Source organism: Martes martes (genome assembly GCF_963455335.1).
Source record: "Martes martes genome assembly, chromosome: 3".
Classification (NCBI taxonomy): Eukaryota; Metazoa; Chordata; class Mammalia; order Carnivora; family Mustelidae; genus Martes; species Martes martes.
Genome location: NC_137890.1, coordinates 129,050,185 through 129,077,406, shown reverse-complemented (window position 1 = coordinate 129,077,406; position 27,222 = coordinate 129,050,185). Strand labels below are relative to the sequence as shown.

The following is a 27,222-nucleotide window of genomic DNA, read 5'->3' as shown; positions in this document are numbered from 1 at the left end:
TACATTTTGTTAAATTAGCAAACCCACCTTTTTTTATTGTATCGTGTATAAACATTTAAATATAATTTTAAGGGTTCAGTGTGTGTGACTATCCCCCAACATAGATTTTTAATTAAAGATGTAGTTCTTTAGATTAGTTCCTTTATAATTAGGAACTTACCTTCTTTTCTATTAATAGTCTATTAAAAGAAGGGCTTGCAGCTCAACATAAAATGTGTTAGTCACTTAATATTATATACTGAAAAATTATTTTAAAAAGATACTTGGGATTGGGGACATTTATGGTAAAATTTAACCAGAAGATGGCAGTGATGATCCTCCTATACTTCCTGCAATGGTAATCAAAATGTTTTACAAATGTAATAGCATGAAATGTGCACGTTTAACTGTTGATATATAATGTTAAGAGTGCTGATTTAGGGGAAAGCATTTGCTGTTTGTTTTATATACTATGAAAAATGTGTATTTTTCTATAAGAAGGGATTAAGAATATTTTGGGTGTCTGTATCTTTGTCTGTACACTTCAGTTTTTTCTGAATACTGGGGTAAGGAAGTTACCATAAGTCTTGCCTTATTTAAGTTGCATGTATCACTTTATGTTATGCATCATGTCTAGAAGGCATGCTGTTTTATGGCCTGTTTGCATTTTTCACCCAAATTGTTGGAAACTAATGGACATTTTAAAGGAGCCATTCCTTTAGCTGTGGTCATTTTTCCTAAATTGGCCCCTTTTCTTGGTAAAGGAAAAATGAAATCATTTAAGGCATTAATTTCTGAAATAAAAATTATTGGACAAAAATTAACATTTTAAAATAAATCTCAGAAAACTAAGGGTAAATGACTTTTGAAGAATATTTCAGAGTTTTAATTTTGATAACAATTATCAGTAGTATTTATAATCTGGTGATCTTAAAAGTGAAAAGTTAGAAAGGGGGGAAGGAATGCACTCCTTTGAAAATTAGTGCCCACATTTGGTGTTGGCTGGGACGAAGATGCATCCTTTCATAATCTTGCTTTTTTTTTTTTTTTAAATATATAAAACCCAAATGCATTTTGCCAGAGAAATTGCATGAGTTGTCAGCATGCATTGTTAACTTTATCTTTCTCCTCTTCTTTCTACTGTTCATTTTCATTCATATATTTTTGGTTTTTGGTTTGCCATTTTTTTCTCTTTTGTTAATTACTTCATGTTAAATTACTTTTGAAACGTCATAAGCTGAGCAACCTCTCCGTGTAGTAACAGCGGATACCTGTCTATTTCACTATTTAGTCCCTCCTCCTATGTCTCCATCCTCCAAATCTGTGAGCACACCAAGTGAAGCTGGAAGCCAAGACTCTGGAGATGGCGCAGTGGGATCTAGGTACAGTAAATTTCTTCTAATAGCTTAATGATAGAATACATTTAAAGCATACTGTTGATGCTTTAGAGGGACTCTAAATAGCTATGTTAAAACTAACATTTTGAAATCTTAGTGGCATAGACACTTATTTTAAATTAGGGGAAATTTTTTGATAGTATTTTAGCTGTCCCTCTTGATTAATTTAGGCTGAATAGTTAACTGATTTTACACTAATTATTTTTATTAAAATAGAGATGTTAATTGATTTAATTTTTTTATGTCTAAGCATACGTCATAGGCTATTGTGTGAATGTTTTGTATGTATAATACAATATAAACAGTATAAATAGTGTATGATAGTATAAAATAGTATAAATATTATGGTATGACTAGTATAAAAATAATGTAAAATAGTTTATAAATAATGTGAAACCTCTGTTGTACTTAGTTGTCCATTCAGTAATTGAAAATCTAAACAGTTCAGTTAAACACTTCAATTATGTTCTATTGAGTCACTAGTTTAATCAGGATAGAAAATAATACTGCACAAAATTATCAAATAGAGTTAACTGTTAAGGAAACAGGAGTGTTTACTGTCATGAGGACATTATGCTAAATGAAATAAGTCAGAGAAAGACAAATACTGAATTATGTCACTTATGTGTGAAATGTAAAAAAACAACACAAAACCAAAGAAATCCAAGCTCATAGATAGAGAGAACAGATTGGTGGTTGCCAGAGGTGAGGGATAAGGAATGGTCAAAATGGTTGAAGAGTTTCAAAAGGTACAAACTTCTAGTTATAAAATAAGTAAGTCATGAGGACGTAATGTGCAGCATGGTGATTACAGTTAATAATACTATATTGCATATTTGAAGATTGCTGAGAGTAGATCTTAAAAGTTCTTCATTGGGGTGGGTATGTGCTGTGGTGAGTGCTGTGAAGTGTGTAAATCTGGCGATTCACAGACCTGTACCCCTGGGGCTAATAATACATTTTATGTTTATAAAAAAATAAAATAAAATAAAATAAATAAATTATTGAAAAAATTTTTTTTTCTTATGACAAGAAAAAATACTTTTGTAACTATGTATGCTGACACATGTTAACTAGAATTGTGGTGATCATTTCACAATATATACAAATATCAAATCATTCTTTTGTATAGCTGAAAGTAATATAGTATTGTATGTCAATTATACCTCACTTAAAAAAAACGTTTTCTGTCAAGTTTTCCCATCCTCACGTCTTCCTTATAAAACCATATTTCATATTTGTTTTAGGATCCTGCACACATGTTGGGACTTGCTTTCCAAAAGTTCAGTAAGATTTCAGCTTCTCTCCAAACATTGTACTGGGGAAAGTACTTTTACTTATTCCTCTTTGTCACACACACACAGACACAGCAAGCCTTTTAAAAACACTGTCATACTTTCTGACTCCTCATGTCAGCTGAAATGAGATTAAACATAGTAAAAATCTTTTTTTGTTGTTAAAGATTTTTGTTTATTTGACAGAGATCACAAGCAGGCAGAGAGAAAGGAAGGGAAGTAGGCTCCCTGCTGAGCAGAGAGCCCAATGCGGGTTTAGATCCCAGGTCCCTAAGATCATGACCTGAGCCGAAGGCAGAGGATTTAACCCACTATAATTATATAGTGGGTTATATAGGTGCCCCTATAGTTAAAATCTTTATTCAGAATCCTTATTTTAGGCAGGAAGTTAAATGTCCTCAGAAGAAGAATCTCTTAACATACCTCTTAATAAGAAATAAACTTGAGAAGTTTTATCTTCTTTGTGCCTGAGTTCCTCTGATTGAAGTTATAATGAGTACCTAAAAGGTAAGAAAAAAGAAGCAAGAGAGCTAGATAATAAATTCAATATTTTAATCAATTCTGGTTCAAATCAGGTTATCATGAACAATTAGAAGACAAAAAGGTCTCACCAGTTTGGATTTGAGATGTGTTTTCCAGAACTGTTTTGTAAATAGAACCGAAATTGGAAATCTAAATTTTACTGTCATTGGAAATAAATAATATAACCATCATTTAAAAAAAATCAAAACTTTTTTTTTAGAAATAATAGTACCTTATACAATAGTATATATTATATTGTATGTTAAAGGCTAACTTTATTTAGTCTAAACTCGTTTTTAAGACTAATTTGTTTCATACCTCATACTTTTATGTTTTTGTGCAAATATGTTAGTATTTCTTTGCTAATAAGCAAGTGGTATTTTCAAGAGAAGCCTTTTTCCCCCCTTCTACAGCTTTATAGTACAAATATTTACCCAGATAATTTTATGTTCATTAAATTTACTTGTATTATAAATTATTTTTATGTAGATATTATACTGTGTTCATTTTGAACTCTGTGTTCTTGATTTTGAATGGTAGAAAGATTATTTTGAATGTCACATTAGTAAGTTTGCTTTCAAAACTATGTAACTTCTACTAGATTTTGTTCTTTTTTTTTAAGATTGATTTATTTATTTGAGAGGGAGAAAGGGAATGCAGGCAGGGGGAGGGTCAGAGGGAGAGAAACTGAAGCAGACTCCCCACTGAGTACGCAGCCCCAACATGAAGCTTGATCCCGTGACCCCTGAGGTCATGACCTAAGCCAAAACCAGTAGTTGGATGTCCAGCCAACTCAGCCATCCAGGCATTCCCTGGTTTTTGAAATTAATGTGAATTAGAACATGTCCTTCTGAGTTTCATTGGGAAACCTAGAGTTTATTGGAGACCCATTGGAATATTGTGAATTGGTACAGGGAGTAAATACTGTTAAGAAAAATATTTATTTGCATATAGAACACATATTCCATCAAATTGCCAAGTTAATGTTCAATATTGTATAGGTTACCACAGAAAATAAAATATTCATGGTCCTTGCCTTCATGGAACTTACATGCTAGTGATTACATCATTAATTTAAAGATATTACTCACTGTACTGAAAAGTTCCAAGCATAGTGTGCTAACTTGTGTTTGTTTGAGTATAAATGTTTAATGATAAGTTATGAAACAAAAAAACAGGTATTTAAATACCTTTAGGGGTTTGTTCTTATTAGAGAATGATGTAAAATTTAGTTTCCTCTCAGTTTAATAGGAGGGCAAAAAAAAAATTCCTCTTTTTGAATGAGATGACCTGGTAATCTTACTACATACATTGTCTCCTTTGAGACCATAGATTAATTTTCAAGAGGGCTGCATATGTTCTTTTTAATGTATTATGTGTATACATATAAGAGTAAAAACTATGAATTGTACTATATCATCTCTGGATTCCATAGTAGAGAGAGAATTAATCTTGTTGATTAATTGGTGCTATTGGCAGCAAAATAATAGCATTTCTAAATATATGGCCCTTGAAAAGAATCCTAAGATCTGAGAATGAAACAATGAATTTGAATTGAGCAGGCATGTTGGTAATGAAAGAATAAAGAGAATAAGAAGAAGTATCCCAGGAAAACACATGAAGTTGTGTGAGATGTATGAAACCACACACTGAACTCTGTTAACTGGCAGACAGTCCAAGATTAGTACACTCAGGGATAGGAAAAATATTAGACATTACCAAAAATGCTGTCAAGACATACCTGAATCACTATTTCCAAATGCCAGAAATTTCTGGCCTGGTTATAATTTATGAATAAATATAAAAGGCCGTGAAAAGTGATATCTCCCTAATTCTGCAGATTTAGAGTTGAATTCGTTAAGTTTCTAGTTCTCTTAGTCACTTTTGTTAACTCAAGAATGTAGCTGACAGTTACTCATTTGGGTAATCCATGTTTCTTGTTTCTTTTCCCGTTCTTAATCAGTTTACCTTTCAGGCTTTGAATTATATTGGAATTTTACTTTATATGTCTACTGATGCCTGTAATAAACGTAATTCTGTATGTTGTGCAATGTATTTTCAGTACTGGGTATATTTTAAAGTAAAGTTTTGCTTAATTTTAGACTTAAATGACATCCTCAACAAGGAGCTGTAGGTAACTGGTAACAACTACACCTGTCATATAATGTAAAGGTTGGGGACAGAATATTCCTTGGAGAGCAGCACCTAATAGAACCCCTTCTGATTTAACAAAGTCTGTTTGTTGCTGTTTATTGCTTAGTACAAAGTAGATCTTCATAGTGACCTTTTCTTTGCATATACATAATCCTGTTTAAACCCCCAAATCTTTCTTTACATTTTTATTTTTAATTTTTTTATTTTTTAAAAATTTTATTTATTTATTTGACGGACAGAGATCACAAGTAGGCAGAGAGGCAGGCAGAGAGAGAGGAGGAAGCAGGCTCCTTGCTGAGCAGAGAGCCCAATGCGGGGCTTGATACCAGGAACCTGGGATCATGACCTGAGCCGAAGGCAGAGGCTTTAATCCACTGAGCCACCCCGGCACCCCGTCTTTACATTTTTTTAAAAAAATATTTTATTTATTTATTTGACAGAGATAAACATAGCGAGAGAGGAACACAAGCAGGGGGAGTAGGAGAGGGAGAAGCAGGCTCCCCACTGAGCAGGGAGCCCAATGCAGGACTCGATCCCAGGATCCTGGGATCATGACCTGAGCCGAAGGCAGACACTTAACTGACTGAGCCACCCAGGTGCCCCCTGTCTTTACATTTTTAATATGAAGAATTTCTCCAGTTCAATTCATCTGAGTGTTTTTATTGATAAATTGTTTAGACAGGTAACATATAGAAGTTATTTGTTGTATTTATTTATTTTTTTATTTGTTGTATTTAAATATTGTAGCTGTTTTAGTTGCTTGTTATAACTTATATGCATGAGTATATATATATAGCCAAAAATGATAGTATTACATATATTGTGCTTAACTTTTTAATAGGGACTATGAGTGTCATACAGTACTGTACATAATTATCTTATATACTGCTAACTTGTAAGAATGCCCATGTGATAAAGTACTTTTGTTCTAGTAGTATAAGATTTGGCTTAAGTGGAAAAGATCCCATGTAAGTCATTTACCCAGTAGGCAAGGCTAAAACACAACCAAATATTTATTTAGAATTGATACTCCCTAGAAGTTTAGTTAATTTAGGTAAGTCCTTTGAACATAAAATATTTTTCCTGGGAATTTTTTTTTTTTTCCTAGAGACAGAAATCTTTAGTTGTTTTCTAAAGCAGATGACATGTAAGCTCAAGGCTGTGCTTAACCCATAAATTGCTCAGGGGTCACATTTTGGAAACTTTAGCTTTTTTGTATCCCAGTGGAATAGTCTTTGGTTTTCTTACCAAAAGGCTTATGTGTTGATTCATTTCCTTTAGCAATATGACAATTTTCTGCACACATTTAATGCTTTGGGCAATATTATAATATGTTAACTAAGATTTTTTACTAATGCTTTTTTAATTAAGAAAATTAAAACTTTTAACTTTTTATAGCCTAGCTTGTTATCCAAAAATAATATATTATTTATGTTGTTGGATGCTTTGGCTGTTCTTGTCCATTATAAGGCAATATTAGTTTCCTATAATCTGAAAATACTGTCTTTTAACTATTCTGGGTTATATGTTTGCATCTTTAACCAACTTATGCTTATGGTGTGCAGTAAAGCATTGAGTGATAACCTGGTATTTATTTCATACTAACCAGAACATGTGGTGTTTAATTGTGAACAGTATTTTAGCTTTACCTATTCATAGAATGTATTTGCTTGACTAACTTATGGCCTTTTTTGCTAACGCTTCATGGTTGTCCTACAACCATTTAGGACGCTGCATTGGGATACAGATCCATCAGTTCTTCAGCTTCACTCAGATTCCGATTTGGGGTATTGAATAGATTTTTTACCTTCCCTCTTCTATAGTTAATTTGATTCTTTGTGAAACTCCTAATTTTATTTAAATTTCTAATGTACATTATACAGTTAGGAAAAGAGTTAATATTTTACTGTGACACCTCATTTATCCTCTGTCATTAGTGAAAGAAATATTTTATGTATCTGATTTTCTAGGTACCGTAAGTCTACCATTTAAGTATCCAGAGTCCTTTGATTATTTCTGTATCTTTGATGTGAATTTTTCTAACCTGGATTATAAACTTCCCAGACTTTTTCTGATATGTATTCTACATATAATTAAACCTTTTCTGGGTTACCTGATACAAGTATTAATTTATTTTCCTGTATTAAAATTTCCTCTTGATTTCTAAGATGTTAAGAGGAACAGAGCTGTTGGTCTTCTACACTATGGCCCCAGATTGCTATTGATTTATTCTTTAATTCATTTATTCACTCATATTTATTATAATCCCAATGCAAATTATGTTTGGTGCTGCCATTGTGCCATACTCAGATAGTAATTTGATAATTTGCACCTTCTAAAACCTTTTGGAATTATGTCTAAAATAAGAGTAAATAAGCCTTGAATTAGGGCATGTAAGAAAAGTATATGAGCTTCTTTTACATTAACTGAAAGCTTCTCTGTTGGCTGCACTGAGACTCCCCCCAACCGTGGTTGCTTCTTTATTCTCAGGAAAAGTGGCTTTTGGATAAGTGAGGTATTACCTCCCTACCCTTCTCTACTCCTAAGTCTTAAGTATATTGTTTGTTTGTTCTAATGTGATTTTTATCTAATTAGACTCTATATGCAGCCAAGTTGGTAACTTGTTCCTAATGTTGTTCTTGGCTTGGCCGTTTTTTTTCCAGATACGTGAATAATGTACTTTTCAAGTAGTTTACATTTTAAAATTCAGAATATAGTGTTTCGTATTTCAAATTTTATTCTTAGAATATGAGATTACTTCAAGTCTACTTAGGTTTTCCCATTTAATTCTTTAATTATACACTTTTTTTTCCCTTTAAAGCTAAGATATTCCTAAAGTAGAAAACACATTAAAAATTTTATTGTAGCCCACATTTGGGATCTTAAAGAAAACTAACCCATTTAATGTACTAATTTTATTATACTTTTTTGTATAGGATTTTGAAAATGTTTTATAAGAAAATAGTGATTATTACATACATGTATATATTTCAGATACCCTGCTTGACATTCTGAAATTACATCAATACTTTTATTAGATATCCTTTTAAGACAGTTGTATAATTGAGAACTTCTTGGGGAGCTTGTAAGCATACTGTATTATTTGATTTAGTATTTAGACATCTAATAAATCAAGAAAAGATCTTCAATATATCTAATAAAAGATAGCTTTCATTTGATCTATATTCCTCAGCTACAGTTCTTTTCTTCTGTTTGCCAAAAAAGAATGTATTCCCTCTATTTAAGACAGAAGTGACTTTAACAGTTTTCTTGTATTCAAAGTATCTGTTGCTTTAATTCAGGAGTAGAATATCTGCATTATAGTTTGTCAGTATATGAATCAAGGTCAGTACTGACCATGCAGAGATTAGGGATTTAAAAGTTTAAATATTTCATTTTGAAATAAAAATTTCTGTATGATTCTCAATTTCTGCAAAATATAAGTGGAAAGAAGGTCTTCAACAGAAACTTATTTTTCATTATTAAAGCTTAGGCCTCCTAATGGTGAAAGAAACTAAACGTGGTCTGAGATCCATATATCTATCTGCCTCTTCAAAAAAGTTGAATCATATCCCTTCTAAGAACATTTCTTGTAACCAACCATATTTAGTAGTCACTTCGAAATTCCTATCCTCCTACTCTATTATTACCCACACATTTGCTCTAAGAAACTAAATTATTTGCCTTTTTAAAGTGAAAAACAAACATCTTGAATGATTGAGAAATACCTTTGTTTTTTGCTACCTTCTAAATTCTTTTGTTAAAATAAAGCCAATTTATTTTTTATCTGATATTTCTTAAATAAAACAGGGATTTAAATTACAATGTTGGATATACAATGTTTAAATTCTTAATTTTCCAAAATAACATGGTTTGATGTAGTTTAAATGTTTCATTTGTTGTATTTAAAAACATTTGTCTTCACTTTATTTAGACGAGGACCTATTAAACTTGGAATGGCTAAAATTACACAAGTTGACTTTCCTCCTCGAGAAATCGTCACGTATACAAAGGAAACTCAGACTCCAGTTATGGCTCAACCCAAAGAAGGTGAGTGAATATCCTTAATTTGGTGATCACTAAATTCCCATATTGAATAAATAGATTGTTTTTTCTCTTCCTCTTTTTTTTTTTTTTTTGGCATAATTTCTTAGGGAAACATTTAAAACTAACACTTTTAGATTTCTGTATTGATGTTTTTGTTTCTTAGAGTTTTAAACCTTTTTCTTTTAGAAGTTAAAGTATAAACTATGGTTTTTAATTTTGTTAACATAAACTTAACATAAAGTTTTTCCCTGGCGATTCACAGACCTATACCCCTGGGGCTAATAATACATTATATGTTTATTAAAAAAAACAAAAAACAAAACTTAAGTTTTTAGTCTTCATTTTTTCATTGACATATGATGCTTTAGAATCAAAAAAACTTAGGAATGTTCTATTTCTCTGTCACTGAGGATAATCCTTTAAAAGAGTGTATCATACAGTAAATGAAACAATGTGAATTATTTTTTGTAGAGCATATGATATTCTGGTATGCTGTCATTGTTATCTATATTAATGAACAAATCTAGACCTAATTCTTAAACTTTTGTTTTTATGATCTAAGGGCTCTTATAATGTTGATTTCATATGCAGACTTTAATCTGTGTGTAATAGATGTATATGCAAGCATTATATTGAATTTCGAGTCTTTTGATTCTTTTTTTTATTTTAAAGATTTATTTATTTACTTTAGAGAGAGAGAGAGGAAGCAGGGGCAGAGGGCAGGGGAGAGAGAAGATCCTCAAGCAGTTTCCCCTTTGAGCGCAGAGCCTGATGTAAGGCTCTATTCCAGGACCCTGATATCATAACCTGAGCTGAGTTGGCCAATTAACAGACTGGGCCACTCAGGCACCCCAGGAGTCTTTTGATTCTTAAACCAGAAGGAGTTAACATTTTTATACTGGGAACTAATTTTTAAAATCTCATCAGATAGTTAATGATTCAAACATAAAATTAATATGATAGTTCTTGTTTTTTCCAGTTAGACTAATAAATTTATGTCACACATAAAAGGGATTTACATAATATCCCTAGTAGAGGTCCACAATTTCTTACCTGAAACCTTTGAAGCCACATACGTATTTGAATTCAGAATTTGTCAGATTATAGTAAAGTTACTAGTAAAATATATGTACTGTAAGTAAACACTCTAGCAGCATCTTGGGCATTAATATTTTGACAGCAGAAGATATGAATATTCAAACCAAGTAAAATAAATAATGATTATAAATAGCTTTATCTCTGATCATATCAGGGTTTACCACCAAATGAGTTATGGATTTTTAGAGTTGTTGATATTTTGGATTGTGGTCCAAGAATAAATTTTCCTTTTAGCAGTCTGTGCATAAGGAACATTTTTTTCTCTTTGACTAGGAAAACTTATTCCTGTTTAATTGTGGAATATCAAACATTTAAAACCTTGTTTTTCAGATATTTAAATTAATTTATTTTTAAAATTTCAATTTCATTACCATGTTTCTCCATTAAGGAGAATCAAAAATAATATTCACTTCAGAAAGCCCAGAAAATACAGGTAAACAAAATGGAGGAAAAAAATCTTTGGAGTACCTGGGTGGCTCAGTTGGTTAAGCATCCAACTCTTGATTTTGTCTTAAGTCATGAACTCAGGGTTGTATGATCAAGCCCCGTGTCCCAGCATGGAGTCTGGTTAAGATTCTCATTCCCTCTCTCTCTGTCCCTCCGGCACCCCCTCCTCCTTAAAAAAAAGTTCTTGTGGGGCGCCTGGGTGGCTCAGTGGGTTAAAGCCTCTGCCTTCGGCTCAGGTCATGATCTCAGGGTGCTGGGATCGAGCCCCGCATCGAGCTCTCTGCTCAGCGGGGAGCCTGCTTCCCCGCCCCCGCCTGCCTCTCTGCCTCTCTGCCTACTTGTGATCTCTGTCTTTGTCAAACAAATAAATAAAATCTTTAAAAAAAAAAAAGTTCTTGAAACCTTTAGCTATTACCAAAGAAAATCTTTAAATTTACATGCTTATATATACCTCAAAAGAAATTAGGATTATACCTATTTACAGTCTATGTGCTTTTTAACAATTCTCCTTTCCCTGCCCAGTAAGGATGGAAGTGAAATAAATACCTTAAACTTTTCTGTTCACTTTCATCTTGTTCCCCAGAAAAGGTTGACATTGTCATACATACTATTACACTTCAAAAAATTTGAGGAAATCAGGGTAATATTTTTATCCAGGTCTTTTTTTTTTTTTTTTTAACTTGGTCATGTGAATGTTCATTTCTATGGATACATTTTTTTCATTCCTACTGCTCCATTGATTGGTAAAATAGCTTTCACAGGAGAAAAATCCTCATCTTTCTAGAAAAAAAGCCACTGATGGTAATCCTGAGACTTAAGCAACTTAAAAGAAAAAAGGAAAGGTAAAGTGTTGAACAAACAGTATGGAGAATACTAATACTGCAGGATTCCATAATTTCTGGAAAATAATATTTTATTAATTAGTATATTCAAGTATTTTAGTGTCTGTCTTTCTGAAGCTACATTATTATATATGTTAACTCAAACAAGTGAGCAGAATAGCCCAAATGAGGGCACAGTGACTCATTTAAAAAGTATATTGGGCTGGTTTTCTTCATCTAATAATTTGGAGATTTATTTTTAGTTATTCCATCATATTTATGAAATGCATTTTGGATTGTTTGAAATGCAAAGCATTCTGAAGCTATTTTGGGTAATGCCTATCATATATTCAGTTTAAGTGAAGAATTCCTTTTTTTAAAATAATTTTTTCCTAATTATTAGAGTAGTATATCGTGGAGAATATAAAAAATACAGAGAATGAAACTAGGCTACTGTCTTCTATCATGTACAAAATAAATTCAAAATAGATGAAAGATTTCATTGTAAGACCTGAAACCATAAACCTCCTGGAAGAAAACATAAGCAGTAAACTCTTTGACATCGGTCTTAACTGTACATAGTTTTTTAGACCAGTTTCTTCAGACTTTGACACCAAAGTCTGAGGAAACAGATGGGATTACATTAAACTAAAAAGATTTTGTGAAACCATCAACCAAACTAAAAGACAACCTGTTGAATGGGAGAAGAACTTGGCAAATCATACACCTGAGAAGCGGTTAATACCCAAAATATATAAAGAACTTAGACAATATTAAAAAAAAAAATTTAAAAATGGGCAGAGGACTTGAATATACATCTCTCCAATAAAGACCTACAGATGGTCAATAGACACATGAAGAGATGCTCAACGTCATTAGTCATCAGGGAAATGTAAATCAAAACTAAATATACTACTTCATACCTGTCAGATTGGGTAGTATCAAAAAGACAAAAAATAAGAGTTGGTGATGATGTAGGGAAAAGGGAACCCTTGTACACTGTTGGTGGGAATATAAATTGGTAGATACCCTAGAGAAGAGTATGGAGGTTCCTCAAAAAATTAACAATAGAATCACCATACAATCTAGCAATTCCACTTCTAGGTATTTATCTGAAGAAAACAAGGACATGAATTTGAAGATATATATGCACCCCTCTGTTCAATGCAGCATTATTTCCAATAGTCAAAGATATGGAAGCAGCCTAAGTGTCCATCAATAGGTGAATGGGTAAAGGAGATGGAATATTACTTAGCCATAAAAAGAATGAAATATTGCCATGTGTGACAACATGGATGGATCTAGAGGGTATTATGCTAAGTGAAATATGTCAGACAGAGAAAGACAAATACTGTGTTTCCACCTAAAAAACAACCAAAAAACCAAACAGAACAGAAACAAGATTCATAGATACAGTAGACAAACTGTTGGTTGTTACCAGAGTAGGGCAGACATTGGAGGTGGGTGAAATAGGTGAAGGGGATTAAGAGGTACAGACTTCCAGTTATAAAATAAATTAGTCATGGGGATATAATGTACAGCATAGGGAATATATTCAATAATATTATAATAACTTTATATGGTGACAGATGATAGCTAGACATATTGTCAGGGTCATTTTGTTGTGTTTAAAAATATCAAATTGCTGTGATGTATACCTGAAACTAACAGGATATTTGTGACAGTTATACTTCAATTAAAAAATGCAGAAAGGATATAAAGAGGAAATGTCATGATTCCATTGTGTAATAACCACTATTAATATTTTGTTTCTAGTTTTCTAGGATGTATTTTTTTCTAAAATTCTGTCTGTATATATACACACACATAAATATATATATACACACATATGATTTTATCCTATTTGAAATTTGCATTTTTAATTGCTTATTTTGAGATATGTGTAAATTTTTAAATGTTAACGTGTAACTTATTCCCATTGAACTAATTTGAGTGTATAGCTATATAAGACTGGCATTTTTAAAAAATTCTTTTTCTGGGGCTCCTGGGTGGCTCAGTTGTTAAGCGTCTGCCTTCTACTCAGGTCATGATCCAGGGTCCTGGGATGGAGCCTGGCATCGGGCTCCCTGCTTGGTGGGAAGCCTACTTCTCCCTCTCCCACTTCCCCTGCTTGTGTTCCCCCTCTCACTTTCTCTCTCTCTCTGTCGAATAAATAAACAATTTTTTAAAAATTCTTTTTCCTGTTTTTATTTTGTAAGTAATTAAAAATTTGAAAGATCATGACTTGTTAGATAAGCTGATGATCCAGAAGCACGAGATAAACTGTATTCTTTTCAGTTTTAAATTATTTGGGGCAAGGCTTTTAGCATCACCAAACTTTTCCTTTGTTGGATTTTCTGTGAGTATAGAGACTGTTTCTTCTTCATTGCTGTAATGCCTGGTTGAATAGTGCCTGGCATGTGGTAAGAACATAGTTTTTGGTGAAGGAATTAATTCAGGAGTATGATTTTGCTTACTTGCATTATTTATTTTCATGCATTTACTCTGGAAGTAACTACTAGGAAATAGGTTATTTTCAGGTGTTAATGCTATAGTATAATTATTGATGAGTTTGGGTGAAAAAGTATGATTAGTCTCAGTTCTTGCTTTTAACATGACTATATCACATTCTAGTCTTTGTTTGCTCTTAGATCCATAAATGAAACTATTATAGATTCTCCTTAAAGCCTTCTTGAGTTCCATGGTGACAAACTGTGTAGATACAGATGTGTTGTTATTTTGTTTTCTAGGTATCCCTCTGAATGCTTTGAACAAAAATGAACCTGTTAACATCTTTCAAATATATTATTTTAGCTATTCGTTTGTAATGTTCTTCAAATGTTATGTGTAAATTAATAGCTGAAAATTTTAAACACAAAGAGTGCTCACACACCAGGTACAGTGTGAAGCACTTTACATTATCTTTAATCCTCTCACCAAAACTGTAAGAGTTAAGTATAGGTTTTATTTACATGCGAAGAAGGTAAAACTGAAAGTTTATCAAGGCTCACAGAGCTAATACCTGAGATTCTAAACCTAGTCTGATTTTAAGGTGAGCTTTCTCATGCTGCCACTGAAGCAGCATTTTCATGCTTTTATGGTTCTAACCTATGATAAAAATTCCAGTTTATAGTGTAATACAGTACAGGCATGGATACAAATGTATAACAGAAATAAAAGTTTTATTAAATAGCATCTCCCTTTCTCTTGTTATACTTCATTTTTTAAATGAAAAATGACCATAGGGGTGCCTGGGTGGCTCAGTGGGTTAAAACCTCTGCCTTCGGCTCAGGTCATGATCCTGGGGTCCTGGGATCAAGCCCCACATTGGGCTCTCTGCTCAGCAGGGAGCCTGCTTCCACCTCTCTCTCTCTCTCTCTCTCTCTCTCTGCCTGCCTCTCTGCCTACTTGTAATCTCTGCCTGTCAAATATATAAATAAAATCTTTAAAAAAAAAAAAAAGAAAAATGACCATAATGTGCTCAGTTTATTGGTTTAGTTAGGCCTGTAGTTTGAAGAACACTTTGTTAAAGGATAATGTGGTTTGATTAACTTTTTATTGGTGTATCTGCATCAGGATATTATTTTATAGTAATTGTCTAGAGTAATGAATAAACAGCTTTGATCTTTCATAGTGCTAAATGTAATTTTTCTTATCTTTACTAATTGGAGGTGAAAGTGACAAGATAAGTGAACTCAGCCCTCTTTCTAATGAGTATTTCTGCGTCAGCACCAGTGCCTTTAAAAATTTTCCTATGTGGACTAGACTTAGATAATAATTTTTTAAAGGTCCATGTTTATTCATTTGCAACCTAACAAGTATTCATATTCTACAATTTTATTGAGTATACACTATATGGAAGCATTAGGTCATCCTTTCTTTTTTTTTTTTTTTTTAAAGATTTTATTTATTTATTTGTCAGAGAGAGAAAGAGCAGCTGGCAGAGCAAGAAGCAGACTCCCTACTGAGCAGGGAGCCTGATGCAGGACTCAATCCCAGAACTCTGGGATCATGACCTGAGCAGAAAGCAGATGCTTAACTGACTGAGCTACCGAGGCATCCCTACCTTTTTTTTTTTTTTAAGTTATATAAGTGAAGGAGAATGAGAAATTTATCCTGATACTATGGGGCCATCCTTGGCTTTTGGAACTATTTGTAAAAATGAAATCAATTCCTTTCTATATTATTATAATTATTTTTGTGTCTAGGGCGCTTACCATTAAGTTTCTTTCCCCAATTTGTGGAAGTTTTAGAAAGAGGGAATGAAAAAACTTGAAATTAAAGTTTTATAATGAAAACACTTTGTGCTTAACACTGCTTGTACTTATCCATTGCTTTAATACAGTGGTTCTCAAACTTAGCCTGGTTGGTTTCCATTTAAGAATTATGTAACAAATTCCAAAACTCACCATGAGACAAAATTGCTGAAATTACAATTTGAGTGTAGCAGAGGAGTAAATTAAACTTGGGTAGTCAGTGTAATCAGTGCAGGAGTAATATGAGTTACTAAATTGAAGATAAAAATTGGTCTTAGGCTTAACTCTTATCTTTCTACCATTTTTTTTTCAAATGGCTGAATCTATTCTTTTAAAAAGCAGTGGTTTTTATTCTGCCTTGTTTTTCTTTTTCTCCATTCTAGCCATCTTCTTGCTTTCAAGTTTACTCTGTAAGTTGGTAGTACTGTTTCTGAACTGAGGTGCTTTGCGGTCTTAAAGCACCTACTGTGAATGAAATTGACTAGGAACATGTGACCTTAGTCAATTTCGCTCTCTGTAGGTAAAAAGCTTCTGATGGTGCCCACAGATACACTCCTGGAAAAGTTACTTTTCTTCCCTTACCTTTAAAAGTCTTTAACTCTTCTGAAAATGGCATTATTTTTTATCTACCTTTTCGGTGTAGATTTTTGTTGTTCTTGCTATTTTTAGGTAGATCTTAGATAACATCGGATTTCTTGCTCTTTAGATAGATCTTTAAAGATCTATATTATCAGTTTATTATCTATATTATCAGTTTATTTACACCTGAGGAAACTGAGGCCTGAAGAAGTTAATTGATGAGCCTCTGGTCATCAACTGTAGGAATTGGTGGGTGACCATAGAAACTGGTTTTGATTTCCAGTCAAGTGCAGTTCTTATACCATTCCAATTTTTTTTATCTGTGTGAAGTTTTACAGTTACTTTTGGTATTGGTTTAGTAGCCAGATACTTCTTAGGAAAATGTCAATTAGTATTTATAATATATAGAAAAGTATTATATATAAATAGCCTAAATTTGTTATCGCATGATCTTAACATCTGTCTGTAATCCATGCTTCCCAGGTAGACTAAATTTGTGGGGCCCCTGGTAAAAATTACCCTTGTCCAAAATTGAATTTGAAAAAATTCTGGAATAAATAAGACGTAATAAATGAGTTTCAACCCTCAGGGAATCTCTGAGAATATAAATATAATTGAAAATTAAAGCATGTGTTCTTAATCTTAAAGACTGTTAATCAGCATATCTGAAATTATGGCATCAGGAAAATGTAGTACTTATGAGATCACAGATATCAAGGTCTATGTCGGTGTTGCCAATACTGTCTAGATAAATCTGAATTTTGTATAAAAAAGACCCGGTTATAATTAAAATTTCACTTCTTTCTTATTTTTCTCCCAAGTTAGCATTAGATCTGTATTCAAAATATTTACTGATTTAAAAACTGCCATATATTTTCCCTTGGTAAAGATCTAAATTATTAAGAAATCCAGGAGATCTTGCATATCATTCTAGATATTTAAAAATATAAAAGGAATGGATTCCATTGATCCATTCATGAAGCTTTGTCCCAATATAAGGTTCTCATTATATGATTTTATTTTATTTTTTAAAGATTTTATTTATTTATTTGACAGAGAGAGATCACAAGTAGGCAGAGAAGCAGGCAGGCAGAGAGGAGGAGGAAGCAGGCTCCCTGCAGAGAGAGAGGAGGAAGCAGGCTCCCTGCAGAGCAGAGAGCCCAATGTGGGGCTCGATCCCAGGACCCTGGGATCATGACCCGAGCTGAAGGCAGAGGTTTTAACCCACTGAGCCACTCAGGTGCCCCTCATAATATGATTTTAAAGAGTAAGGTATAAATAGATGAAATTATGGACCACTGGATTGAAATGAAGTGATTCAAAATGATTTTGATCTGGAAAAGAAAGGATTATTTTGAAAATATTGTAGGAAAATTGTTCATATCTAACTTACATTTTAAAAACTAACAATTAAATCATTTTTCTCTAATCTCATTTTATGAAAGATTTTGTAAAGTTATTCACAAGTTGAATTTTTGAAAATTAAATCATTTTTATATGCAATAAATTTTCTGATTTTTAGAACTTGGTATACCATAAATAATAAGGCTACTTTGTAAATTAAGAATACTCTATAGGACATTAAAACTATCTTAAAATATGGCACACCAATATGATGAAACTACATGATACATTTATAGACAACAAACATATTTTCTGAACATTAATGCACCAATGAGGGGATTGTTTTTCACTTCATAGTAAGAATTAGTCATGATAAGTGATAGATTTAAAAAGTATCAGTGTTTAGTGAGGATTTCCTAGGATGTTACATATTACCTGTTAAATGTGTTGTAACATTTTAAAATAATTCAAAATGTACTTTGTGGCTTTTTCTTAGCTTAGATGTCTCTTAAGTGTAATGTGACATACAGATGAGAAAACTTGTTCTGAAGACTCCTTCCTTCAGCTTAACAAAAGCCACCCATTTTACAGATGATTTAACTTTGATTAACCTACTCCGTTGTAACAGATTATTCCGACAACTGGAATTTCATTCTTTGGTGTTATTTCTAGGTGCAGCTTAATTTACAGAGCAGCTTTTCTTTCCATCTCACCAAAATACATCACAATTTTGATGTTAACTCAAAGTAAAAATTCAATGGTTCATTAAACCTAGTCTTAGCATTCATTGACAAGAGATTTGTCATTTTAAAAGTAACTGCTACTTTTATGCATTCTTTACTGCTCAGTTTATAACCTTAGATTCCCTGTCAGAGAAAGCATGGAGTTAACCACTTAGCATATTGCAATGAATATTCATCAATAAATTGATGTGACATGGCAGTCCCATTTTTCAGTCTTCCTGCTCTGTTGCATTCTTTTTCTGTTTTAAATACATTATAGTTTATCATGTAATAAGGACTAACTTAGAAAATCTTCAGAATTATGATACTATATTTTTGATCGTGTCAGTAGTCCTTTAGCAACTACCATATTAGTTTTTAAAAAGAGAAGTGTATTTGTTCGGAGAAACATTCTCTGATCTGATGTTACTGATGGGCATTTTTACCAAATATTTGATATATATGATAATTGTTTAAGACCAACTTCTTAATAAAAATATGATGTTTTGTAGTTTTTAAGAAGAGCAGATGATTTGGGTTTTTGTTCCTTGAAATTTTATTTAGCTTAATCTTTTGACCTGTCATAGTTTTTAAATCAGTTTTTCATCCATGTAGAAAGGGAGTTATGTGCATTAACTCTAAAACAAAATCCTGAAAACATGTATCTAAATAGTTGGTAATTCATTATTCAGCCACAACTGAACTGATCTATGTGGGCAAATAGGCATAGCAAATGCCATGTAAGAGGCAGATATAGATCACTGTCTAGCATACTTCATCTACATTTTAAATTTTAGAAGGAAAAGATGGTCTATAAACAAGATCTTTTCTGTTAAATATGTAGATTATGAGGTCACTTAGCACTAAAGTACTGACCATATGCATTATGACAGGAATTTGACACCTGTCATTGGAAATAGTACTTAGAAGCCGTATAATGCAACAAAGTTGAGGGAGGAAAATACAATGTGGATAGGAGGCTGTAATTTATAATTCACAGTGCTCAAGAATGACCTGTCCAGGGTGTCTCAAAATCTCTCTCTTTGATTTTAGGATTTACATACCATAAACCCTGCTAGTAAACAAAATTGGTTAGGATAACCCATAGTCAGAAAATGGGAAATATATATATTATGTATATTTTATATATATATATATATACACACACTCAAACTTAATTTTTAATTCAAGTAAATATATCATTCTAAAAGTCAACTTCTGAGTTAAATGTAATTAAACTGTTTTATTACATTACACCTACAGGTGACTTTATGGTAGAATTTCATCATGTTTGAGCAGCACAGTATAGAATTGTCACCAGTTATACTGTTTTCAGATTAATAATCTGTTGTATATGAGAATTCATCTAAAAGGAGTACTGTCTTTCTGTTTCTCTGTGTGATTATTTTGCCCCCAAAAAAAGCTTTCATTTTTTTAAGTAGCACAAAAGCTGTAATTGGCATGCTTTGTAAGGAAGTGTCAATGTGCAAGAGAGTGGCGATCACTAAGAATTCTTTTACGTGTTCTTTCCCCTTTGCACCACCGCCTCCTCAGCGGGGTCACTGAGATCACTAGCTTTTCTTGAAATGGCCATTTTCACTGGCAGGTGCATTATACCCTGTATTTTCAGATTGTTTTTCCATTCTGAATGTTTGGCAGGTTGATTGCTCTGGCTGCATTGACGGAGAAAGGGCTGACAAATGCGGTTGGGCTGGCTGAAAAGACAGTGATTACTGTTTTCCTTTGTGGCTGATTGAGGCCCTTGAAAGGAAAAATTTTAACCTTCACCATTTGGTTCAAAAGTATGAGCATATATTGAAATCATTCGTGCCATTTATCCTAGTTCTGTAAACTTGTCAGAACGTAAAAATCGCTCAATTTCAAGTAATGTAGGATTGGCATACGTCATTATCATTTTGATTAAGTTGGAGGTTGTATCATTGTGTGCATTATACAGTGTCATTTAAAGCTTTCTTTCCTACAGGTACAGTTATATTTTTATTGCTAATACTATAGACTTAGAAAGATTTTCATAGCTCTCCAAACCTAACACTATGTGTGTGGTTTGGCAGCTGGTGTGGCCTACAAGCTGCATTTTGTTTGCAGGGTAAAGGCTTATCTGTAGGCCTCCTGGAGTGTGGGTAATTGCACAGGCTCACCATTGGGGAGAGACGGGATTGGAAGCAGCCGAGCGGAAGAATGTTGTGCCATCCCTTTGCCACCTTGTAGCAGAAAGACACAATCCCAGCAGTGCCATCTGGTTGTTGCTATCTAGTCAGCTGGCCTGGCTGCTGGGACCATGACTTGGCAGCTGGTTCCCATCCTTGACCATTCTTTTGTGTACGGAGCATGTATGTGTGCTTTAGATAATTTTGAACGTGGGTCGGGGAAATGACTATAAATAACAAGTCTCCTTATTGAATAGGCCCTCATTACTTAAGATGCACTCTGCTGCAGACGCCTGCTGCCATTCCCTTATAGACAAATGACACATCTGTTCAGGCAATAAAAAGAAGCATTTTCTTCATAAAAATCTGTCTCAGTACGTAGTAAGAGAGAAGGTATGCAGAGTTGTATCTTCTACAACATTTTAAAGTAAGTGATTTTAAGTTAGTTCTTGGTTTGGAGAGGAGATTTAGTAATAAAGTCTTCTCATAAACACTGTATGTTATCTCAATATATATTTTTGTTCCAAGTTAAGAAAACATGATTTTAAGTGCTTATTGCCACATCATGCAACAATAGATAATGAGACTTGCATTTAAAATGACAGAATAGAAAATGTGGTCTCATAGCTATTATCTTTAAAATCTGCCTCTCAAATAGCAACCTGAGAGTTAATGTAAGCCGTCTTTATGCCATATGAAGACCCATTAGACACTGATGGTTTCAGATCACAAGTAAGCAGCCAGCTCTGTAGGCTATTTTAGACATTTGATTTTCTTCATTCCACAGCATTAATGTGTCAGCATGCTACATAAAACTATGCAGGAGTTGCATGTTGTTCTGTCTGGAATGATAAATGCTTGCAAGCTTTTAGAGATTTCCATGAGGAATTTGTCCTAGTTGCTTATATATCTTATTTCGGTTTATGTAGCTACAAAATTTGGAATGACTGTTAGAGGTACCACATAGGTATGTAAAACAACAAGAAGTTCCACTGATTTCTTTAAAATTGTGTTGATGAAATTCATATTATTCTTACTTGTTCTGTCTTGTCAGTGCTTTACTTTTGCATTTATGTAGAGTTGTACACCTTCTGAACTGTTGCTTGAAATTTCGGTTATTTTCATAAAAGTAATTTTTGTGTTTTTCTGTTTTTGGTTTTTTTTTTTTCAGATGAAGAGGAAGAAGATGACGTAGTGACTCCTAAACCACCTACTGAACCTGAAGAAGAGAAAACTTTAAAGAAAGATGAAGAAAGTGATAGTAAAGGTACCTTAAAGAATTAACTTACAAAAATTTTGTTGATTCTTATTAAAAATTTTTTTTATTATTTATGTGTTAAAGTAGAATAGAATCCTCTAAATCAAAGAGGTGAATCTGGTTGAAAAAAATATGTGCCATTCATTGATCCAAACTGTGATAGTGAGTTGACATGATTTGACGGACATAAATTAGACTGACTTCAGGAAAATATTTGTTTTCCAGCTCCCCCTCATGAGCTGACTGAAGAAGAAAAGCAACAAATCTTACATTCGGAGGAATTTTTAAGTTTCTTTGACCATTCTACAAGAATTGTAGAGAGAGCGCTTTCTGAGCAGATTAATATCTTCTTTGACTACAGTGGAAGGGATTTAGAAGACAAAGAAGGGTAATGTTTAATGGCTAAAATTATGGCTTCAGCAATGTTACTTTAAGATTACTTGTTACTTTCCGATCAAGAGTGATAAGTTATAACATCATTCTTTTTTTGGATTTGGTCTTTTTCTGTAGAGAGATTCAAGCAGGTGCTAAACTGTCATTAAATCGACAATTTTTTGATGAACGTTGGTCAAAGCATCGTGTTGTTAGCTGTTTGGATTGGTCATCTCAGGTAAATTGTAACAAAATTGGTTACTCATTTTTTAATTAAAATTAATAGGCACTCTTAATTATGGAAACTTTGTGTAATTAAATCAGTATATATCATTTAGAGTAATAATGGATGATGGTTCTAATGTTAATTGTATTCATTTTATATATTTGGAAGAAAGGATTGGAACCATCCTTTAATTTAAACTCAAGATTGAATTTATTCCACAACCCAGGTTCATTAATTTTGGTTGCTCACCATATCCTTTGGTTAAAATTGCAGCGTGTTTTAATGTTAAAACGTTTTAAATAATTAACTACGGTAACTACATCCCAGTAATCATAACTCTTGTGATACATTTCTCATGATACATTTCTTGGGGAAATGTTAAATATTTATATTTTCAAATAATTTGGTAAAGACCGTTGAGTCACTGAGAATGTGAAACATTTCTTATGCATAAGCAATGTTTTCCCTACTTGATTCTTGTGAACAGTATCCAGAGCTACTCGTGGCTTCCTATAATAATAATGAAGATGCTCCTCATGAACCTGATGGTGTGGCCCTGGTATGGAATATGAAATACAAAAAAACTACCCCAGAATATGTGTTTCACTGCCAGGTAAGATGGTCTTTTAACAGTCTTCCCTAAGTTTAAGAATTCATTAATGAATTTAGACAAGTGCCTTTTTCCTTTTCTTGTCAACATAATGATTTCATTGGATTGGCATTTACCAAACCACCTCATATTTGCAAACAGATGTTAACAGAAAACTGAAGACTTTTTCAGTTCAACACGATCTGCCTTTCATGACTTTTCTGACATCTCTTATGTTTAATCACACCTAAAGTCCTTTGCATTTGTGATTTTCTGTTATTATGATTGATTATATAAAAGGAATCTTTTGTAAAATGTCTTTTCTACAGGGAGTTTCTCATGAACTTATATACTGAATATACAGTTAGACAGCTGGCCCACTGAATTACTTATATATGGCCTGAGGAGTTGGAACTAGATAGTTCTATTTTTTTTTATTTTTATTTTTATTTTTTTGGAACTAGATGGTTTTAAATAGAAACATATGTTTGAAGTAGGAAATAGATGGAGATTTTTAAAGTGAGTTTAGTGAAAGGTTAGAATTTGCAAGCCTTTTCTAGTTGCATAAGTTACAATCTTTTTATTAAAAGATTCTCATAATTCTGAGAAAAATGCTTAACTGAATCAAAACTAGCTTATACTCTGTTTTCACATTACTGTTAGAGCCAGTTGTCTTTTGATTTAATACTGTAATCAAACAAAATATTTTTTTTACTTTCTTTATAAATGGTTCGAATACATTTATGTAAACATTACATTTGACTTAAGCAAAAACTATTCTAAAGGTATATTTTTATATTCTGAAATAAAATGAAATTTTTAAACAAATTAATTTACTTCTTTTCATAACCTCTAATACCTTACACTAAAAGGGAAAATGTTTGCATATAGATTTGTTTTTATAACTTATCAGGCTTCTTCCATTTGAACTTTAAATATAAAAATCTTACTTATTTACAGTCAGCTGTGATGTCTGCTACATTTGCAAAATTTCATCCAAATCTGGTTGTTGGTGGTACATATTCAGGCCAAATTGTCCTGTGGGATAACCGTAGCAATAAAAGAACTCCGGTGCAGAGAACTCCACTGTCAGCTGCTGCACACACAGTAAGTAGTAAAGAGGTTATTTCCATTAGACTTCTGTGCTGGTTCACCATTAAATACTTAGTAGTGTCTGTCAGAGTAGTCTCAGAATGTGTTTCCTTTCATGTATGAATTCTTCGTCAGTTGGCAACCAAGAATGAAGACCTTTTTTTGTTGTTGTCTTTTTAGAAATCTGTTTTATTAAAAACTCATCTATCTTCTGAGACAAGCTTTTAATTAATCAACAGAATAGCATCACATTTCACATTAAAAATACCGTCAAGATATGAGAGTGTTTTGATGTGAAACAGAATACCTGTGACTATAGTGTAAAAGTGGTTCCATTTTTTTGGCAAAATAATCCCAGAAACCTTCTTTTAACATCTCTTTCTTTAGCATCCTGTATATTGTGTAAATGTTGTTGGAACACAAAATGCTCATAATCTGATTAGCATATCTACTGATGGAAAAATTTGTTCGTGGAGTCTGGACATGCTTTCCCATCCACAGGTAAGTTAAACTTGGAAAACTGAAATTTTGAGACAAATGTTATTTTTTAAGTCCATGTAAATCCCAGCTTATGTTTTTTCATAAATGTTTATAATAGTATTATGATAACAGCCTATGAGCCTAACCTGTCATACTTTGTCATGATATACTTTATTTTCAAACCTACTTCATTTAATCAAAGTATATTTGTATAAGTATTATAATAAAATAATTGTTTATAAACCAATTGAAACTGGAACTGTTTCTAAGAAAATTAAAAGTTGCAATTTTATAAAATAATTTCCTTAATTTTTTCTACATAGGATAGCATGGAATTGGTTCATAAACAGTCAAAGGCAGTAGCTGTGACATCTATGTCCTTCCCTGTTGGAGATGTCAACAACTTTGTTGTTGGAAGTGAAGAAGGTTCTGTGTACACAGCATGCCGCCATGGCAGGTAAATCTAAACTGGAATTTGCAATTATTTAAATTTCTCCCTTTAATAGTCTCATTAAAACAAATTGCCTCTTGTTTAAGTAGAAATTTGTCATAGAGCCACTCATTATTTTTTGACAAATTGTATTTGTGTTCAGGTATATAAAGTTAAAACTTAAATACTGTTTCAAATAAAAGGTTACTTTGGATCATGATATGTTCTGGATCTTACGGGTTGTGGTATGTTATGGTTTTGTATGTATGCAGTTGCAAATACAATATGCACATGCCACATACTGACCCTTAAAGTTGTAAATAAGATTTTCAGTCGTTTTTCCATTTTGATATATTTGGACTTTGAGCTTTAGTTCATCCTCCTGATAATTTTGTAGTAATGTCACGTACACATTTTAAATTGACTAGTATTTCTCCTGCTGTTCAATCTGTTTTGAAATTGTCTAGCTGTACGTTATCAGTTGCTTCCTTAAAAAAAAAAAATGGAGTGTCTGGATTTCATCTCAAATACAGATCACCTTCATGTCAAAGCTTTTGATATAAAATTAGTAGCCCGAATTTTTTCTCTTACAGATAGCCTCCCTTTATCTCTATTCCATCACCTCAGATAATTGGACTTGTGAGTTGTATTGTCAACACCATATTTATAGTTCAAAATATACTTACTGTTTTAGTAGTGTTATCAAATCTGGATTGAGCAACACTTAACATAAGTTACTCTGATGTATTATGAGCAAAGTTAGGTTTGTTGAAATTATGTCAAAATCTGATATGTATATAATCCTTAATAAAATGTATTTATAAGCAGTCTACTTCCAAGACAATTCCCTAATATTTTCACTTTTATGAAATAGCAAAGCTGGAATCAGTGAGATGTTTGAGGGACATCAAGGACCAATCACTGGTATCCATTGTCATGCAGCTGTTGGAGCAGTGGACTTCTCACATCTTTTTGTCACTTCATCATTTGACTGGACAGTAAAACTTTGGACAACTAAGGTATCTAAAAACAGATGTCTGCTCATTTCCTTGGGTTTCTGACACAAGGTGGTGCTCTAATTCTACGTGGGAAAGACAGAAAGCTTTATAATAGCTTAGAATGATTCACTGATAGATCAAACCTGATAAGAAGTTATACTGAACGTGAGTGAGCCACTGGGTGTTGTAGTTTTCACAAAAGTGTGCTGACAAATATGTTAACCTCACAGATAACCAAAGACCAGTCTTCTCAGTTCAGGCTTTTTGAGCACAGAACTATTTACTCTAAACTGAGTAGGGGAAAAAACCACGCAAGTATCTCTCATAGCACCATTCATAGCTATGTATAGTCCAGTACAAAAGCCATACATTTGCTCTTGGAAGAGCTTTTAGAGGCTGCAGTGGCTCACAGAGCTGGTGGAAAATGGAGAAAAGGCAGGTAACAGATGTACAATAAGTCCTATACAATAAGGCTATAATAACAAACTTAAATCAGTAAGGAAATATTGTATAAAGGCATATATATTTTTGTTTTCCACAATAAAAAATTTAAAGTTTGTTTACCTTTTAATTAGCTTCAGTTATTTGAAAAACCCACTGTGTTATAAAGTGATTCATGATTATCCAGCAATTCCAGATAAATGTGACATTGCCCTGCTCCATTGAAAGTCTCAAGGCCAATCTAAGTAGGGAATGTTACTTCTTGTGATAGGCCTTGTGATTTCATTTGAGAGCATATTAAATTTTAGAAGCCTTGACTTTTCTATCTGGCTTTTCTCCAGTATTGCATTGTAGTGGGCAAAGCTACATGATCTGAACATCAGATTCTATTTAAATGAAGTTAAATTTTATTTATTTTATTTTATTTTATTTTTTTAAAGATTTTATTTAATTTGACAGACAGAGATCACAGGTAGGCAGAGAGGCAGGCAGAGAGAGAGGAAGGGA

At 32.7% G+C, this 27,222-nt stretch overlaps 1 protein-coding gene across 3 annotated transcripts in view; it reads left to right on the top strand.

Moving 5' to 3' along the window:
* The window catches only part of DYNC1I2 (dynein cytoplasmic 1 intermediate chain 2), a gene marked incomplete at its 5' end in the record, with an annotated part of 146,639 nt that overhangs the window by 104,461 nt on the left and 14,956 nt on the right, over window positions 1–27,222 (top strand). For all 3 annotated transcript variants that reach the window (XM_080798522.1, XM_080798521.1, XM_080798520.1), the window contains 10 exons: window positions 1,271–1,361; window positions 9,282–9,397; window positions 22,001–22,096; window positions 22,313–22,475; window positions 22,598–22,697; window positions 23,173–23,298; window positions 24,235–24,381; window positions 24,754–24,867; window positions 25,170–25,303; window positions 26,151–26,295. In XM_080798522.1, the coding sequence (XP_080654648.1) occupies window positions 1,271–1,361; window positions 9,282–9,397; window positions 22,001–22,096; window positions 22,313–22,475; window positions 22,598–22,697; window positions 23,173–23,298; window positions 24,235–24,381; window positions 24,754–24,867; window positions 25,170–25,303; window positions 26,151–26,295 (1,232 nt within the window). The remainder of the gene's footprint in view (window positions 1–1,270; window positions 1,362–9,281; window positions 9,398–22,000; window positions 22,097–22,312; window positions 22,476–22,597; window positions 22,698–23,172; window positions 23,299–24,234; window positions 24,382–24,753; window positions 24,868–25,169; window positions 25,304–26,150; window positions 26,296–27,222) is intronic.